At 42.0% G+C, this 17921-nt stretch overlaps 1 protein-coding gene and 2 long non-coding RNA genes across 5 annotated transcripts; all 3 read right to left on the minus strand.

Moving 5' to 3' along the window:
- Positions 1-452: 452 nt before the first annotated feature.
- Positions 453-2717, minus strand: LOC119336242. 2 transcript variants are annotated; one of them, XR_005162317.1, is made up of 4 exons: positions 1920-2717; positions 1657-1822; positions 901-1016; positions 453-806 (listed from the first exon to the last, which is right to left on the minus strand). It is a non-coding gene; the product is annotated as an uncharacterized LOC119336242 (long non-coding RNA). The 2 variants fall into 2 exon arrangements; XR_005162316.1 differs by having other exon boundaries at positions 453-1016.
- Positions 2718-2741: 24 nt separating this feature from the next.
- Positions 2742-5604, minus strand: LOC119336243. Of its 2 annotated transcripts, XR_005162319.1 has the most exons (7): positions 5095-5604; positions 4856-4977; positions 3855-4155; positions 3662-3754; positions 3375-3471; positions 2927-3019; positions 2742-2825 (listed from the first exon to the last, which is right to left on the minus strand). It is a non-coding gene; the product is annotated as an uncharacterized LOC119336243 (long non-coding RNA). The 2 variants fall into 2 exon arrangements; XR_005162318.1 differs by having other exon boundaries at positions 4856-5603.
- Positions 5605-6314: 710 nt separating this feature from the next.
- On the minus strand, positions 6315-10348 carry LOC119338976 (OVARIAN TUMOR DOMAIN-containing deubiquitinating enzyme 1-like). The gene is made up of 10 exons (XM_037611171.1): positions 9917-10348; positions 7922-8005; positions 7791-7844; positions 7629-7688; positions 7454-7537; positions 7242-7358; positions 7091-7146; positions 6966-7021; positions 6776-6882; positions 6315-6539 (listed from the first exon to the last, which is right to left on the minus strand). The coding sequence occupies exons 1-10, from the start codon at positions 10346-10348 to the stop codon at positions 6315-6317; spliced, it is 1275 nt and encodes a 424-aa protein (XP_037467068.1).
- Positions 10349-17921: the final 7573 nt, after the last annotated feature.

The following is a 17921-nucleotide window of genomic DNA, read 5'->3' on the forward strand; positions in this document are numbered from 1 at the left end:
GAGTGGTTCAACGCAGGAGCACTAATCATCTAAGTGATACATAGCGGCTGGTACTACTCCAATCATCCAGCTGGGTATATTGTATAAGATACTTAGTTGAGTGACCGCCTTTAGATGTTTCAGATGCTGAAGAGTATTTTCTAATCCAATCATCTGAGTTTACTATGTTTTCTCTACAAGAGCAACCTGAAGCCAAAAGAACACAAAACTGTACAAACTAAAACAAAAACATGTCCACATGCCTAATAACTTTGAAAGCTTGAGTCCTACTACAACAGTTCAAACAGTCAATAGTCAGAAGAGGCTAAATAAGATACTGATATAAGGTATTTATACCTTTAATCTGGGCATGCATAATAGGATTAAAGAATTTAGATAAGATGCCAAGGGTTCTTCACTCTATATGGGATTCACCAGAACACTAAAGCCATGTTTGTTATTGCATAGCTCTAGACTAAATAATAAGAGCATAACCAAAAGATTTATGCATTAGTGCATGAACAAATAGAGAGAAAAAATATGCCTATAATATCCCATGCTATATGCACACCAAATGAAGGCCAAACAGAAGATCACTAATAAGAAAATAGAACTACGTGAGTATAAATTTTCAGGAAAACAATAGAATGGTGAGATTCATTGTGTAATAATGATTATAAGCTCAGGTATGTACATTTGAACAAATAGAAGATTAAGAAAGGGGAACATGCAACAAAAAAGCTTTCAAAAAGCAGTAGTATTTTTACCTCTGCAACAAAGAAAGTACAAAAATGTATTAGTTGGTATTTCTCCAGATGGCGAATTGCCTGGGAAAAAGGATTAGTAGGTTTAATAGGTGTTACTTTCTTGGGCAAGCACCAAAACTTTGCCAAAAAGTAAAATATATTGGGCTCATTGCACCTTTATTTTCCCTGTACTTCTAGACTGTATGATGGCGGTGTAAGCTAGCCAGCATCTTCAGATTAGTCCATCCAAAAAGCATCCTAAAGGTAACAGTTGGATTGATTGTATCATCCCTGAAACGCCATTATCAAAAATTCAGTTGCCGCTTAATAGTAAATAGAAGTGTACTGCTTGCTTATCACGCTTACTTAGGACTCATAGGCCTTATCTAATCCCTGTCCAATGCAAACCATCTATCTATGCGAAATAGGCAAGAGGTAGGCAAAGATGCTATATACCTAAGAGTATATGTCAATCTAAACTAAAGTACTGCTCATAAGAAAGCAAGCATGATAACACGTCGTTGCTTGCTCTAATAATAAATCAGTTGTTGGAAAGGAGGAGGAGGCTATTTTATTTATAAAGTTTAGTTTAGTGATTTAGTACAAATAAGGACATGTCCAAATATGACAGGCACAACAACCTCATACGCATGGGGTTGGTTTGGTTAAATCAGGATGAGCAGAAATGGAACACACCATATACATTTTCCATGCTTCAACATAGATCCGTGAAAAGCAGAGAATTGTTACACATCCTCATATACTCACTAAAGAAATAGAGAATAGAAATTGCTACTAAAGTATTTGTATGCATCCACATACACTCATTATAAAAACAGAGTAATGTGTGCATGTTATATAAGTTAGTCGGCTATCAATCGTACGAATCTTTCTTTAGCATGTTTGAGAAGAATAACATGGCAGGACTGACCAAGGCAGTCTTTCACTTGAGTTGCTTATCCTTGGTCGTTTCCAGAATCCAGGCACAAAATTATGTACGTATATGGTGTTTCTCCATAGAAAGGATCGCCTCTGGTGCTGGGGGACATTTGCATTTATCTACTGTCTCCAAGAGTTTGTTCCGAATGTAGATCATTCTTGAGAAGCACACATTAGAAAAATGTAGGTTCATATGCCTAGACATAATGATTCTGAATGCAAACAGGAAATAAAAAAGAAAGAGAAAGAACTTACTTGCTAACTGGGTGCAATATACTGTTAAGAGATTGCATAGCGTTGCATCCCATGACTTCAGAACACCGGAATCTTGCATCTGCAGTGTGAGGCCACACATTGAATGGTGATAAAAGAGTAAGGTTATTGTTACTACATGTAAGAAAATTGTTTTTTATAATTGTCATAAATAAGTAAGCCCTGACTTGCATAAGATAAATTAAGCAAATTAACAGCTGATAAGCTTTTCCTTTCAGATAATGTGGAGTGTCAAGATACTCTTATTAAGTAGATGGGTGTCCCTCGGTAGAATTTAAGAACTGGCAAACTACTAACTTTATGTTAAAATCATGAAACGACAGAATAGACTCTGATAAATTACTAATGATCTTTCAACGATGAAACAACAAAATTGATTTATATCTTCTTGTTAATAATAGCATGTCAACTCATGGTTATACTCAGACAGGGAGACTCACATATGAATCATGATATATGGAAAGATTTATTCTACTATTGTTAACCCTAGACTGATGTGTATGCTATAAACGTTAGACATCTGAACTATCTGAATAAAAATAAATGGACAGGTTAACTTGAAGTCGACTGAATGTAGGCAACATAAACACAACAAAAAGGATAAACAAAGATCACACAAAGAAAAGCGAGAACTCTGATTGTACAGATATAGAGGAAGCACATGTTTGCTACGTGCAATTTTTATTGCATCTAGACCTTCACCCAACGCAATAGGATGGATCCATATTGGCGTTGTAATGAACTTCGGCCTCCTTCACTAAATTTAGTTTCAGAATTGAACAAATTTTCTTCTTTGGCCTCCAACTTGCTACTCCCTATTGAGGATAGCCGCCACATGTATGTCACTGCTCCAACAACATGAGAGTGGGGACTCCGAGCACGCAGAAGCTGGAAAGACCAAGTAAGTCACAGTTATCATTCCAAACACTATTCTACCTATATTGTCTATGGTAAATATGCAAATACCATAGCTTTCTCAATGTGAATACCTTGCATAACTTTATCTCGTACACAGTTCAAATCAGGTGATTTGTCTGCAAGAGCAGGGAAATAACCGTTCCCAGAATAGACATTAGGCAGTCCTACAAAAGTTAGCAAGCAACAAGATTAGTTCGTTAAACTATTACAAATGGCAATCAATATTCCGCAATGAAGATAACCAGTAACCATAGAGAATAAAAATAAAATCAGTCCATGATCATTTTGTTCATTGCTATTCTTTAAAACCAACCACCACCTGATTTTGTAGGAATCTGTTGTTTCTGAAGGTATATTTTATCCATGAATAAAGAGATGGTTTAGAAGTGAGTAACCTGGGTCTGCAATTTCAATGATGCTTTCGTTCTCTCTTCAAACAACAAAATTAATAACAAACCCAAAGCAAGAGTGGGGAGGCAAGGGAGTTTAGGGAGAAAAAGATGGTGCAGAAGTTGGTACCTGTGCACGGGTAATAGCACCATCCCAATCATTGTCCACGTGCGCGCTGCTGGTCACCACCTTCCACCTGAGAACTGGCAGGTCCAGCAGACGTCGACTGTCGTTGAGGTGCAAGCATGTAATTATATAATCATGCATGTTCATGGTTGAACGAACTCTTCTTTCAACAAAAAATTAAATAGTAAAATGAAATGAAATGCGAAAAGACTAATATGTACAACAATTTCAAAGCCTCCGTGACAAAGAAGAAACATCACAGTAAAAGTATCCATAATACACACATGTACCTGTCAAGATAAAAGAAGCAACACCTTTCAATAGAAAAATAGGCAATAATAATCGACTGCGTCTTCAGAAGCTAGCTTTTCATTCACACCGACCTACAACCAAGAAAATGAGAAATTTGATAATTTCATCAAGTTAATGGTGTGCACAAATGAAGCTGAAATTATATATATGCCATAAGGTGATGAAACCTACCTCTGCACCAATCCAAATCATGTCAGGCCGATGAACAAAAATGGCATGCAACATCACCTAACACACATCTGAGTTGAAAAGCAATATTTCTTTGGTTCTAAAAAAGTGACGATACCAGCAACAATGGTTGACGATGGCTGCAAGCAAAGTAGTATGCATCAGCTGGGAGCAAAAACCAACGAGTTGCTACCTTGATGCTTTATATTCTTCTATGTGTCTTGCTATCCCCGTCAAGTCACTGATGCGCCCGGTCGATACAAAAGTTTGCTATTTTCTTGTGGAGCTTATAATTGACATAGATCTGAACAAAAATGGAGGGACCAAATAAATTGCAGAGTTAGGAGTTTAGGAACTAACAGTTGTAAATCCACACCAATGAACACAAATACAACTTGATTCTGTGGCAGACCTTTAACAGGAAAGGTAAAATTTGTAGCATAGTTAGGAACTTAAAATTATAGGTCACTAAAGTGCATGCCACTGCATCAAGAAAATTTATCTAACAGACATCGAGCTTGTGTAGGACTGTCTTATTAAGCACATCATGCTAACATGCAAACTCGTGATTGGAAAAAAGAAGTTACTCTAGCGAAAACTGGTGCTAAGCAGTGAAGAGGGCTAAAGGGAGCACCGCTTCTGAACATTCTAAGAACAATGAAGAGGCGTGCTCACATCTATGGAGCTAAAAATAGTACACCAAACCGTATTGATTGAATACGGCTAACAACGGAAAAACAATTAGTAGTGCAGAATCTGCATAGAATAGTACCGGAACGCATCAATCTAGGCATGTAGCTAGCTTCTGCCATTAGGGTTGCTTGCTAATTGCAACGATATTCATACCTGAAGATTCAATGAGCACTACTAAGCGATAAAAAAAGAAAACTGAATCTGTTCACTCGATGTGTGCATGGCCTACAATGTTCTCACATATGAGTAATTCATCAAAGAAGCCCTCAAAAAAATCATCAAACAAAACCGCACATGAAAGACAGGCTTACCTAAATGGGGATGGCCCATGACCTGGATCTCCTCGTCCGCGCTTTGCTGGTCTGCTACTACTTGAACAGAAACTCTGCCTGTTGTGCTGACGCTGCCCAAACTGTGCAAGTCTCATAGTTCCCTGCAATTGTTAAGATCAAAATCAGCATCTTTTGCAACTAATGCAGAGTGTGAATTTCTCTGAAGATAAAAAAGGCTTTGCAGATTCAGTATAGTTGACACAAACAAAATGCATTACCTGCTTTCCTCAAGAACCAGTGACTGAAAGTTGTGGAGAGCAAATTGCAAAAATATGAGCATTAATACTTCTTAGGTATCACAGAAATTCAACGGAACTTTAACAAGACCATGGCTTGCTTTTCACACTATGGAACGTTCACGTATTTCATATTTGATCCACCTTTCAGCTGGGCAAAACAACAAACAGGTGGGGGCACAATATCTATTTATGCTCAGAAAAGAAATTACCAAATATCCGGCCACGAGGACGTGCGTGAGAGGACGGAAGAGAGAGTGTGTGTGACAGCGAGAGAGGATGTACGCGAGGACGCGGGGACTGGTGTCTTGGGTGGATGGACGGCAGCGCGAAAGCCGGACTGAGCCGGCCATCTCTGCGACCCACGCTCCTCCTGCCGACGACGGCGACGTGGACCACGGATGTGGCTCGAGCTCCTCCGGGGTCGCCGCTGCACGCGTAGAGATGGAGGCGGGGTGGAGCCTCCCATGCATCGCGCCCCAGCCCCGGCCTCCTCGCAGCTCCTGATTTAGAAACGGGTCGAGCCGCCGCCAACCGCCAGGTCGTGCCCGACCTCGCCAGCGCAGGCCGACGCTGGCCGGTGACCCTCTCCTGTCAGCTGCCACACCTCCCTCTCCTCTTTCCTCTCTCTTTCTCCCGCCTCTCCTCTCCTTCCTTCTCTCTCCCTCTCATCTTCTCTCTCTGATAGGGTTCGTGCGGGAGCAAGGGGTTGGGGAGGTGGGGGCTGGGGATGACGAGACGCCGCCGCGCACGAAGAGGAGAGGAGGCGGCGCGGAGGGAGAGAGGAAGGAGAGGAGCCAGCCCGGATATTTTCTAGGGCTCGGCTCAGTCCACCCACGATGGATGCCCTGGCAAGTGGCAACCCACGATCGATCGCTCCTGCTTTCACCCGAACACAGAGACGCACACACCATATCGCTGCTAGGCTGGCCCGCGCACAAGCCTGGCCTAGTCGTCATCTGCTCCTGGTCCAATCACGCGGCGTACAGAATAACAAGCGGTGGGATGTTTACCAGGTCGACGATAATTACTGTTACGGCTGCCAGCGAGGTCAATCGTGCGCACAGGATGATTTTGAAGCTGCGATGGCGCTGAAACAGCGGGTAGTGCAGGAGGCTTTATATGTTAGATAGAGTATATCGCAACGCGGCCAGCAACTCTCCCGCGACATGTCATATGATATCTGTTACTACAATCTACAGCTATGACTTCTCGTAGATGATATCATAATGCCCTGGTCTATACAGTAGTGTCACAGTAGGAACCGAGGAATCTGGTGACTCGTAGATGATGTGGATGTTAGGCTCCTCAATCAGTGAAACGTCAATGTTAACAACTCGGAGTGGCACCTGTAGGACATTGGTGAGCACAGTGAGATTCACTTGTTGTGCATCTTTCTTCACTGAGAGAACCTCCTCCAGGCAGTACTGCAATTCAAAAACACATAAGGCGTCTGACAGTGAGGACTTCACATCATTTTTTTGACATACAGTTCCAGTTGCTGGTACAAGTATTATGATGAAATTTTGCTCCAACTATGCAGTTCCATCACACAGACAGATCATAACTAGCAGACAAGAAAGGCAATACCTTTGCTTCTAATGTACATATGACACTCAATTATGCATAGAAGATTACTGCACCATCTAAAGGAAATACTCACCCCTATTGCATCAGGCATTCCTTGACCAAGTTCGGTTATGTATGGCTTAAAAGTTTCAACCTCAGTGCATATCTCAATAGCTGTCACAAGTCGAAGATACAAAAGTACTAAACACAAAACAAAAATAGTTGGAGTCAGAAAATTAGAGTAAGTTGGCAAGATAACTAAGAAAATTGTTGTATATTCTCACTGTTCGCAAACTTCTGCTCATTTTGACTCTCCTGGAAAAGCCACTCTTGATAGCCACTGCAACAAAATTTATAACATAAGTACGCAACACAGTTTATTCTTGCGAAAATGTTAATGCAAACCCACCTTACTGACAGTTTTTGTTTTTGTTCCATACATTCCAGTATGAAGCCCGCAAAAGCCTGGACGAATTACAATATTATTAATATATAACTTAAGTGCACTTGGCGGTTCAAAACTAAAAAATTGGTGGATGAAACAATGCAGGAAGCCTTACATCATGGAGATCTGAATATGAACCAGGCAAATGAAGCCTTTGGAATTTCTCCCACATAGGTTCAAGTGCACCAAGTAAACGTAGCTCCTCCTCGTGAGATACTTTCACAAGCTGCTCCTACAGACCCAAAGGACAAAATGTAAGCATCACCAAGCACCAAGAACTTTAAGGTGCAGAACTGGAAGAAATTTAGCAACAAGATACTAGTGTACCAGGTATGAGTATATGAACGATCTGTAAAAGCAACTCCCGTCTCCAGGTACTTTCCGATATTCAGAGTAATTAGCCGAAAGTTTCTGCAGAATCGCACACAATAGATGAGAATATATAACAAACAAGTGAGGACACAAATCAAGTAGAAATATAACAGCTCACAAGTCATATTACTTTTGCCTTATCTTTCATAATTTCATTTTCAAACTCATGCGGTAGAGATGATAAAGGTTCCTGCACCGAAACAAGATTTCAATTAGTAAAACAAATGTTATTTACCAAATTGAAATCTCTAGCCTCAATGATAAAATCAGAGAATATCCTATTAAAGTTAACCTTTTGAAGAATTTTTTTGCAGCCATTTTGTGATGTCTGCAAAACCATAGAAAACTGAAGGTGCAGAGAGGTTAAGAAAGGAATGTTGAAGCATAGTAAATTAAACTAAGCATTTGAAAAGCAACCCTTACATCATCACAAGCCTCGTACTCGTCTCTCCAAGAAGCCTTCACAGCATCAGATGCCTCGTGACTCCAGAAAGGAGCTTCCAGAATCTGAAAACAAAACAAACGTAAACTTTTGTTTTATTTACAGAAGAATTGTGTACAGTTTGCAGGATGCCTAGTTTCAATCTGAGTTGGATTGTAGTCACTGTTTACATTTGCGGCCTTGGCTGTAGGAGACCCAACACTTTTATAAGAAAAGCGGAAACTTCAGAAAGCGAAGAACTGTAAATATTGGTGTGCTACAAACTTATGTTTGAGCAAAGCGAAACTATTCATTAATAACACACAACTCGACAGATAGAAGTACACACATTTCAATATGGAATATACTGGGGTGCAGAAGCAAGACAATTTTTTTAATTTTTTTCCACCTTATGCCTGAAAGAGGCGATCATGTGGGACTTTAACAGCCCTAAGATTTTACAAGCCTTGAAGTTGAAGCAAAGAAGACTGGTCATGTAAATGAAGAGGCACCATTGACATCCCCAATGGACTAAGCAAGAAATTACAGAAACCACCAAGCGTAGCTGAACTTATAATATCTGGTGTGGACTCACATTTTGTTTAGACATCTACGAGATGGTGAATTTTATACAGCCAACAAAAAAATTCACCTTATACCTGAAACTGAAAGAGCCAAACATATGGGACTTCAAGAGCACTAAGTATTTCAAGCATAGAAGAGGGTTCACCAAGAAAGTAAACAAACCATTGTAGAGTAGCTTATCTTATAACAGTATCTGTTATTGATTCAGATTTCGTGCTGGTGACCTAAGAATCGACTGTAAACATCGGCTTTGTAAAAATGCAACAAAAAATAAGTAGCCATTGCATAACTGGGAAAGACATGTAATATTTAACAAAGAAATTGGTTGTACAATTCATATTATTCATATGGTATAATTTTTTTGGATAATAAATATCTGACATCTAAATTAGCAAGATTTGTGACAAACAAAATTCTCAGCTAGCGAGTCTAAGAAACCTTCACAGGTACAACATTTTCATGGGGCCGGGGAATTGCCCCCTTTTTGAAAAGAAAAAGGTGCAGACTATTCATGTTTCTGCTGCTGCCTATCTATGCCAATATTCTATTTTTCTACACTTGGCTAATTTATAATGCTAAAATTCATATAAAGCCAATAACATGGACTGCTAAATGTGAAATTCATAAAAGAAGTGACTATGAACAAATGCCATTTAGCATTAGTACAACTGCTACACTCTAAAGACGACCCGGGCTATGTACACTTCCAAGAAAAAGGATGCAGAGATAGAAGTCATGGGTTTGCTCGAGCAAAGCCAAAACTTTTCATGGATAACACAACTCCACACACAGAAGCACGCAAATTTCAATATGGAATTTTTTTCGTTGGAAATTTCAATATGGAATATAATGAGGTGCAGAAGCAAGATTTACTCCCTCCGTCCCACAATATAGCTTGGAAAACGATATTATATTTGGGATGGAGGGAGTAAATTTTAATTTATTTTCCAGCTTACGTCTGAAAGAGGCAATCATATAGGACTTTAACAGTGCTATGATTTTACAAGCCTTGCAGAAGACCGACCATGTAAATCATTGGCATCCCCAACAGAGTTAGCAAGAAAGTAGGGAAAGCATAATATTTGCTTTCAACTCTCACATTTCTTTTTGTTATCTAAGAGACAGTAGGTTGTATATTTGCAGGGTATTAGACAAGTATAAGGCGATGCAGAAAATCGAAATTGACGAATCTTTCTAAGCATGGACACCTACAACCTACAAGAACCTACATTCGTGAATCTTTCCAAGCCTGTGCACTGTTAAAATTGCAACCATAATCAAAGATTCAAACACACAAGTCCAAGATCAATCTTTCTTGGTCAAAACATCCACAGAAATGATTCCCAAATCGAGAACGTACTAGGTTTCTTGCAAATTCCCAAATCAAGAACGCATTGGATTTCTTGCAATACCTGATTATACATCCACTCAGAGGGTGGATCCCTGTAGAGATCCCTGTAGTTGGAGGCGTCCAGAGAGCTGGAGGTCGAGGCGCCGCCGCAAGTACGGTCGCTGCCGATCCAGCTGTCCGAGGAGAAGGAGGACGAGGAGGATGACGCTCCCATGGTGCTGCTCGACGGTCCCAAGAGGAAGGAAGCGGAGGCCGGGTTCTTGTATCTGTCTGCGGGCTCGTCGTCGTCATCAGATCCCCAGGCAGAGGACGAGGTGGAGCCCTCGTTGGCGACGACCGAAGTCCCCGGGGGCTGACCGGACGGGCGAGTACTGAGAGGGGAGGCGGGCGCGGAGTAGCGGTCGTCGGATTCTTGAGGAGTGCTGCAGGGCTCAGCCCCATCTCCGCCGCAATTGGGATCGTCGGCGTCGGGAGAGCCGCCGGAGCCGGCCATTCTATGCGGTTGGGGGAGGCGGGAAGCGGAAAGGGCAAGGGGACGGGATGGTAGGTGAACGGGAAAACAGCGCGAGATTTTGTGAGGGTGGCAAGGGGGGAGGCCCTATATGACGCTCTCAGCGTCCCAACAGAGCCCCAACGCACCAACGGCTGGGCCGGCCCATTTACAAAGGACTGTACCAACGGGGTCCGTTCTGTAGCACCGATTCACTGTAGCGGTTTGCGCTTGCTGTACCAGCGGTTTTCCTAAAAAAATCGTTCGTTTTCTTGAAGTAACATCGATTCCATTTTTTATGAAAAAAGATAAAATCAGCTTTAAAAAAAAGAGAACATTTTCAAAACTTCAACTTTTTTTAAGAAACATGGAGAAGTTTTCAAAACACAAACATCTTTTGAAATTCTTGAATGTTTTTAAAAAAATGAGATTATTTTTTATTTGTGAACAAAATTTGATAATGAAACGAAATTTTGAAATTCCAAACAATATTTTAAAGACACGAACATGTTTTAAAATTCCCAAACATTTTTCGGAAACGTGAACATATTTTTAACTTGTGAAAAAAAATTAAAACAGAACATTTTTTGACATCTGAACATTTTTTGAAAAACAACATCTCTGCACTGTCACTTCGTCAAGCTAATGTCAACCACGTTGCATCATCACCTCGGCTGGCCGGCTTGGAATTCACATCACCATGCCAACATCGTTGCCTCATGGATTTCGACGTGTGCCTGCGTCGTCGCGCTATCACTTGTTTGGACCAATACCGACAACACCACATCATCACCTTGTTGGGTTCACCTCCTCGCCCGCCACCCGACTTGCTTTGTCACGTTGCCTGGCCTGGAGGCTCCGACATTATCGCCTCGCGGATTCTGGCCAAGCATCACTGCGCCATCACCTCATTGAGCCAACCTCCTGGCTCTGCCACGCCGGCGTGCTCCGTCACGTCGGCTGGATCTGGGGCTCCGGTGTCATCACATCGACCTTCTCCGAAAGTTCCACCTCGCCACGTCGACTTGCTTCACATATTCTGACCTGCGCCAACATCAACGCGTCGTCGCTTTATCGAGACGGCATCGCCATACGGAACTGACTTGGAGCTGGGACCTTGTCCCTCCACGGTCCCGGACTAGGCACTAACGCCTGGAGCATAAAACCAGCAAAGTCGCTTTCATTCTTACACTTCTTCAGTTTTAATTTTTTTGTTTGGTTCGATCAAACATTATATGTGCGTTGAATAAAGATCTTTTGCCTTCGTTCCCTTTTGATCTTTCTATGCCAAGTCTAGTTTCACGCCTAGTAGTTTGATTTTGGTCCCCAGGCCAGACTTGGGGGCTGTAAAAGCCTCTACTTTAACATGTGCCGCTAGCGGACCTATGTGTTCTTTCTTAGTCATTTTGCTATATTGTTCTTTGCTATGGTCTTCGGCTTGTGTCTTTGGTCAATATCTGGGTTGTCTAGATTCTTTGTTTGTCTCTTAGTTTCTGCTAGTTCGGCTAAGATTAGCCTTTGAAGCACTCCTCATTTGCCTTATGGCCGAGGAGGTTGAAGCCGAAAGCTGGCTAAGGCATGTGAAATTGGATGCAAGCAAATTTAAAGCACGATGGAAGCACTAATCATAGTTTTAAGACCAGCTTGGTTAGCACATAAAAAGGCTTGACTTAGTTGAAGCATGATATTTGTTACTTAAGCTTTTCGGTATTTCTGAGCTCACGATACTTCTAACCTGCTCTATGATTTAATCTAGGATGCAGGACTGCTTCACCAAGTTGGATGGCTTGAGGGATCAATCTCGTATGTCCAGCCTGGTGCTCCGTTTTGCCATGTTAGACAGCTTGAGGGCTCAACCTCGCTATGTCTGGCTTGGGGGCTATTATATCCGCGTCATTGATCGGCTAAATTATTTTCGAAACCGACATCTGGCAGGTTGATCGACGGACCCGGTGGAACCGGCATGGGAGCTATTTCCCCGTGCCACTGGTCGGCTAAATTATTTTCCAGGTCGGCATCTCACCAGGTTGATCGATGGATCCCAGAGAACCGACCTGGGGGCTACTGCACCCGTGTCATTGGTCGACTAAATTATTTCTAGGTTGTCGTCTGGCAGATTGATCGATGGATCACACAAAAACGGCCTCGGGGCTATTGCGCCCATGCCGTTAACCGACTAAATTATTTTCCAGGTTGGTGTCTCGCAAGTTGATTGATGGATCCCGTGGAACCGGCCTAGGGGCTATTGTGCTAGCGCCGCTGGTCGACTAAATTATTTTCTAGGCTGGCATCTCGCAGGTTGATCGACAGATCCCCTAGATTTGGACAAGGAGTTTGATCCGCCCAAATGCAGCTACTCGGTTGAGCGAGTGCCCGACAAGTTCCGATCCTCAGGTGGGTCATTTCTACCCGACCTGATTCTCCGGGGCTACTGCATACCAATTTTGATTTATTCAAGTCCCGCAAGGAAGATTGCGATCTTCACGCCAGTCGTGATGCCCAACCTAAGTCTTGAAGGCTACTACATTGATGTTTCTCATGAAGGGTTTTAAGTGCAATATGGGTTTTTGAGGAGGATTTCGATCCTCACGTCGGCCCGCCAGTGGTAGTCCATAAGCAGTGGCGGACGGATTGGGCCGCTCGCCAAAGCAGTTTTGTGTAGCAATGGCAAGCTTTCTCCACTGCTCGCCACTGTTACTAACCAATGCATAATTGATTCTATTACAACATATTTCGCCTGGATCAGATCATGAGATTAAATTCTTTTTTAAGATTGATCCACATACACGCACCACATTACAATGATGGCTGATTAATGAAAAGTAGTTACAAAGAAAATATCACAAGTGCATTATAATGATAAACATATATATGTCGCTCATCACACATAATTAATGGTTTCACGAGTTGTTTAGGAGTGAAAAGAGTGTCGGGCGATGTTCAACACATACAACGTCAGTAGAAACCGCATATACTGCATGAATTACTATTGGACGGAACGAACGGGGACCAACGGGCCGCTTGCTCTGGAATCAGAGATTTGGCCTCTCGAAAAGCCCATTGAACTACCTCACCCGGCGTGCGTATAGTGGTTGGACTCATACCCGGCCAGATCCTCAGCCTCTCATTCGGGGTCGCCTCCATCAGGATGCGCACCGCGAGGTCATTGAACCGCCTCTCTGCTATCTTCTCCATCTCTCGGAGAGAACACTGGGCCATTGTAACATTCCAAACTTTCAATTTGGAATGTTTTACAATTATTAGCTAAGCATCTATGCATTTTGTTTGAATTGAGTGGCATTTCGAAATTTCAGAGGCATTTGAGTTTTATTTGAATTTGGGTTCAAATTGGCATTTGAAATTTATTTCACAAATACCTGACAAATACTTTGTTCAAAAGTATGAGAGGAGCTAACATGACACTTCACAAATGTCAGATGAAAACAATGCCAAACGAAATGGAATCCAAATTTGGTTTTAATTGGATTTTATCAAAAACATGTTTTTATTAAAGTTTCAATTTTGCTCTGAAAAATAGTTCATATTATAGGTTTTATTTTTCTGGGTATTTTTGTAACGACCCGACCTCAGACGGTCAAGTCTCTGTGCTTAAGTGTCATCCCTGGATCGGTATGCTGACACACACAGTACTCGAGGATTTATAACAGAGGTAAATCACATGTATAAAATAATATAAATACTATTACCTCAATCCAAATAGTGGAAGTAACAAGGTTGTGGATTCCCATCAACACCAACGACAAAGTTGAGTATAGGAATCGTAACCCTAACGTATCACTTACTCGTCGTAAGATCCTACAACATGAGACGTTGCAGCCACAAAGGGTCAGTACATCGAATGTACTGGCAAATTCACACCATAGGATAATGATGAATAATAACTATCACTACATGCATATTTGGCTGGTGGAAAGCTCTATGGTTATAGTTTTCGCGAAAAGCCAATTTTTCCCTACTGCAAAGGAATATAATTTTAATTTAACTATCATGGTGGTTGAAACATCATTTGAGAAGGTAACCCCAATTCAATGATCTCAATTAAAATAGTTAATATCCCAGCAATATTAATTTAGAGTGTTGAGATACATGTGAATACTCAAGTACTAGATACCCAGAATTGTCCATGACCGGGGACACGGCTAACCATGATTAGATTGTACACTCTGCAGAGGTTTGCGCACTTTTCCCCACAAGACTCGATCGCCTCCGTTGATTTCTCGCACTGCATGGTGTTTGAGAGACGGATGACCGAGACACAGTCTTTCAGAAACATTAACTCTCTACTCCGGGCAGACCATACCAAACCTACAAAACCCACTACCTGCTGATCCACCTCTTCAAGAGCTTCACGTAACTTACTCAACTATGCTAGAGCCCATAATAGCTTGTGGCTGCACACGGAAGTTTCTAGCATGAATAATCTCAGTTCCCTTTGAGCCTGGGTGGCGGTCCATAGGAGAATCACACGGTAACCCCGGGATTTCCAAAAATAAAACAGGCAATCACTGGATACCCCAGGTGCCTCAATCCACCCAGATGTGTATTAAAGTTGCCACATTAAGTAAACCATTAATTAACAATCTCACATCTTTCATGAAAATTCACTCACCCAATCCACGTCTACTAGCATAGCATGGCATAATAAGCAAACGTAGAAGTAACTCCCAAGGGTTTGAAAATAAAACAGGTAATAGGTGCTACCTCAATCTACTTCCCAAAACCCACAATTTAATTCAGATCCTAATCATGCAATTGTTTGAGGATCGAAACTAATGCATAAAAACTGGGTATGAGAAGGGATATGATCAAAGTGTGAACTTGCCTGCAATGTTGATGAAGAGGATTCGCACTCAAAACCCTTGATAGTTCTACGCGTCACACTCCGGTCAATCTATCGTAAGCAATCAATAGTAACCACACATAAGCAATCACTCAAAAGACCAGAAAGAACGAAGAAGACGATTCGGAAAACATCAAAACCAAGCAAATAACTCTTGCAACATAAAACAATTTCTAACAGTACCAAAATTATGTGAATTTGGCCTTATCAGAAAGTTTAGGTCAAGAGCTTTGATTTTCAAAAAGAATCAACTAAATCGGAGTTACGAAACTCAAATTAGGATCAAACGAAGTTCAAATTCAAATCTGATCTAATTCAAATTTTAAACTTTCAAAAACATGTTTGAGTTGTTTTACTGGATAGAGGAGATCATAACGAAGAAGTGGGCGTTGGTTTCGTTGGATTTGGACTAACGAGTAAAAAGTTGTGGTCATTTGAAAAACAGGGACTAATCTGTGAAGGAAATAACTGCAAATAGGTCCCTGGACACGTGGCAGATTTATACAGGACGAAACCATTCGTTACAGAGCTTATCGAGCGAACTTTCACTATATAATGAATACCGTATTGAAAAAAAACGCGATCTAATCACGGCCGTCGGATGTGGATCGAACGGGCGAGCGACTCACCGCGGCGGTGATCCTCGCTGTCGCCGGAGAAGACAGCGGCGACGGCGGCTTCGAGCGGGCGGCGGCTCCGGTGGTCAGCGGCGACGGCGGAGCGGTCGGGGAGGGGCGGCACGGAGCTTCGGTTTTGTCGGTGGGGCCGTCGGAGGTCGAGGGCCACAGAGCGGAGCGGGCGACGGCGGCGGATCTCGTCGGAGTTTGCAACTCCGGTGAGGGGGTGCGGGGCATCGACGGCTGCGGCTTGAGGGGAAAACGGGGCCGGGGCCTCGGTATTTAAAGAAGGAGCGAGGCGTTGGCTTGGGCGAGGGGCAGAGCGAGGGGGGAGTCCGGGTCGAGCTCGGTAGTGGCCGGTGACGGCGTGCAGGAGCGAGACTCCTGCTGCCTTGCGGAAGGAGGAAGAAGACGCGGGGCCCACCTGTCGGCGTCCGCGGGAGAGAGAGGGAGGGAACGGGCGACCGGGGCGGAGGCGGTTAGCGCGAGGGAGAGAGGCCATGGGCCGATTCGGCTTGCTGGGCCGTGAGGCAGAGAGAGAGAGAGCAGTGTTGGGCTGTGGCCTGGCCTGGGAGCTGGGCCGGCCCAGTCGGCGAAGAGAGTTTTTTTTATAAACATTTTTTTCCCAGACAAGCGAAAATAATAAAACCAAATAAATAATAAACTTATATAGGCATATTATATATCAAAATCTTCAGAAAAAGATTTCCTACAAGATGAACATTATTATAGTTTCAAATAAAGTCCTCAATAATTCAAATAAAGCAATGAGTGCTACAGCTCTAGTAAAATCCAATAAAAGTCATTTTAAAAATACCAAAATTAATTCAAATTTATTTCTCTCCAATTTTCTGATGTAGGGAATCATGTTACCCTATTTTCTATATATTTTATTTTTGGAGAAAAATAATTTGAATAAAACTCAAATAACTCCAAATTGAAAATAAATTCAAAAGAACTTTGAATTTAATTCTTTGAAACTCCCAACTCATATTTCATGTGTTTTGAAGAAGTCATTTTATCTTCTCTCGTGAAAATCATTGAGTTGCATAAAGTTTCAGAATTGGAAATATTTTCCAAATGAAATTCAAATATTTTCAACACCCCTTGTCATTTAAATAAATGGAAGAAGTCATGTCATCTTCTCTCCAGGGTTTTGTGGTGAAAAGAATTTGAATTCATGGAGATCACGAATGCAAAATGAAAGTTTGGGAAAGTCCTTTTATTCCCTCTCATTTAACTTTCAAAAAGTTTCGAATTTCACTCAATTTCAGTCAATCAATCAAACAATCAATCAAATCTATCTATTTGTTTATAACATTCCAAAATTTAGAATTTTGGGATGTTACAAACCTACCACCCTTAAAATGAATCTCGTCCTCGAGATTCGGAGAGGCTAGCAAGAAATAGGTTAGGTTTGGGGTCTTCTAAAAAATCCATCGATCGTCGCCGGGGTCTCGGGTGCTACCACCCTTAGAAGCATGGTTACGGTTCCATCAAAACTCATATATTCCATCCTTATTGTTGATAGTGTTGGTCTTTCCAGATCTTGGGAAATTCCATCTCTGGGCTCTTTTGGTGGTGGCATAACCTTTACCGCAATTCTTCTGTCCTTTCATCTTGGTAAGGTTATTCCATGATTGGTTCTTCTTAGCTGACAGGTCTGGCGCCAATACTAATTAGCTATCGATATCTCCTGGTGGTCAACAATTTATGGTTTCTCCTGCAGAAAATCGGTCTGGGTTGAACCTCACCGTATGACCTACGATTGGCAACAACTGCCTTGTACAAGGGAAGAATGCTTATACCATTCTAAGGTTCAAACAAGGTTTTGATCATCATCTCTCTACTATAGGTAAGTCACTCAGATTTACCATCCCGTATAGCAAGGCGAATAATAAGAGTAAGTCGGTATGGTGATCAATCCATCCCGCACCCAAATCATTACCGTGTATATGGTTTAGTGAATCTCGCATTCTAACACTCGGTCATCCTCACAAGCATTGCAGAATTTCTCTTGTTGACGAACCAAGTTCGGATAAATCCATTGATTCTGCAAGGCAAACAAACATCTATCGTTCCTTAACAACTCTCAGGT

Source organism: Triticum dicoccoides, chromosome 7B, assembly GCF_002162155.2.
Source record: "Triticum dicoccoides isolate Atlit2015 ecotype Zavitan chromosome 7B, WEW_v2.0, whole genome shotgun sequence".
Taxonomy (NCBI): Eukaryota; Viridiplantae; Streptophyta; class Magnoliopsida; order Poales; family Poaceae; genus Triticum; species Triticum dicoccoides.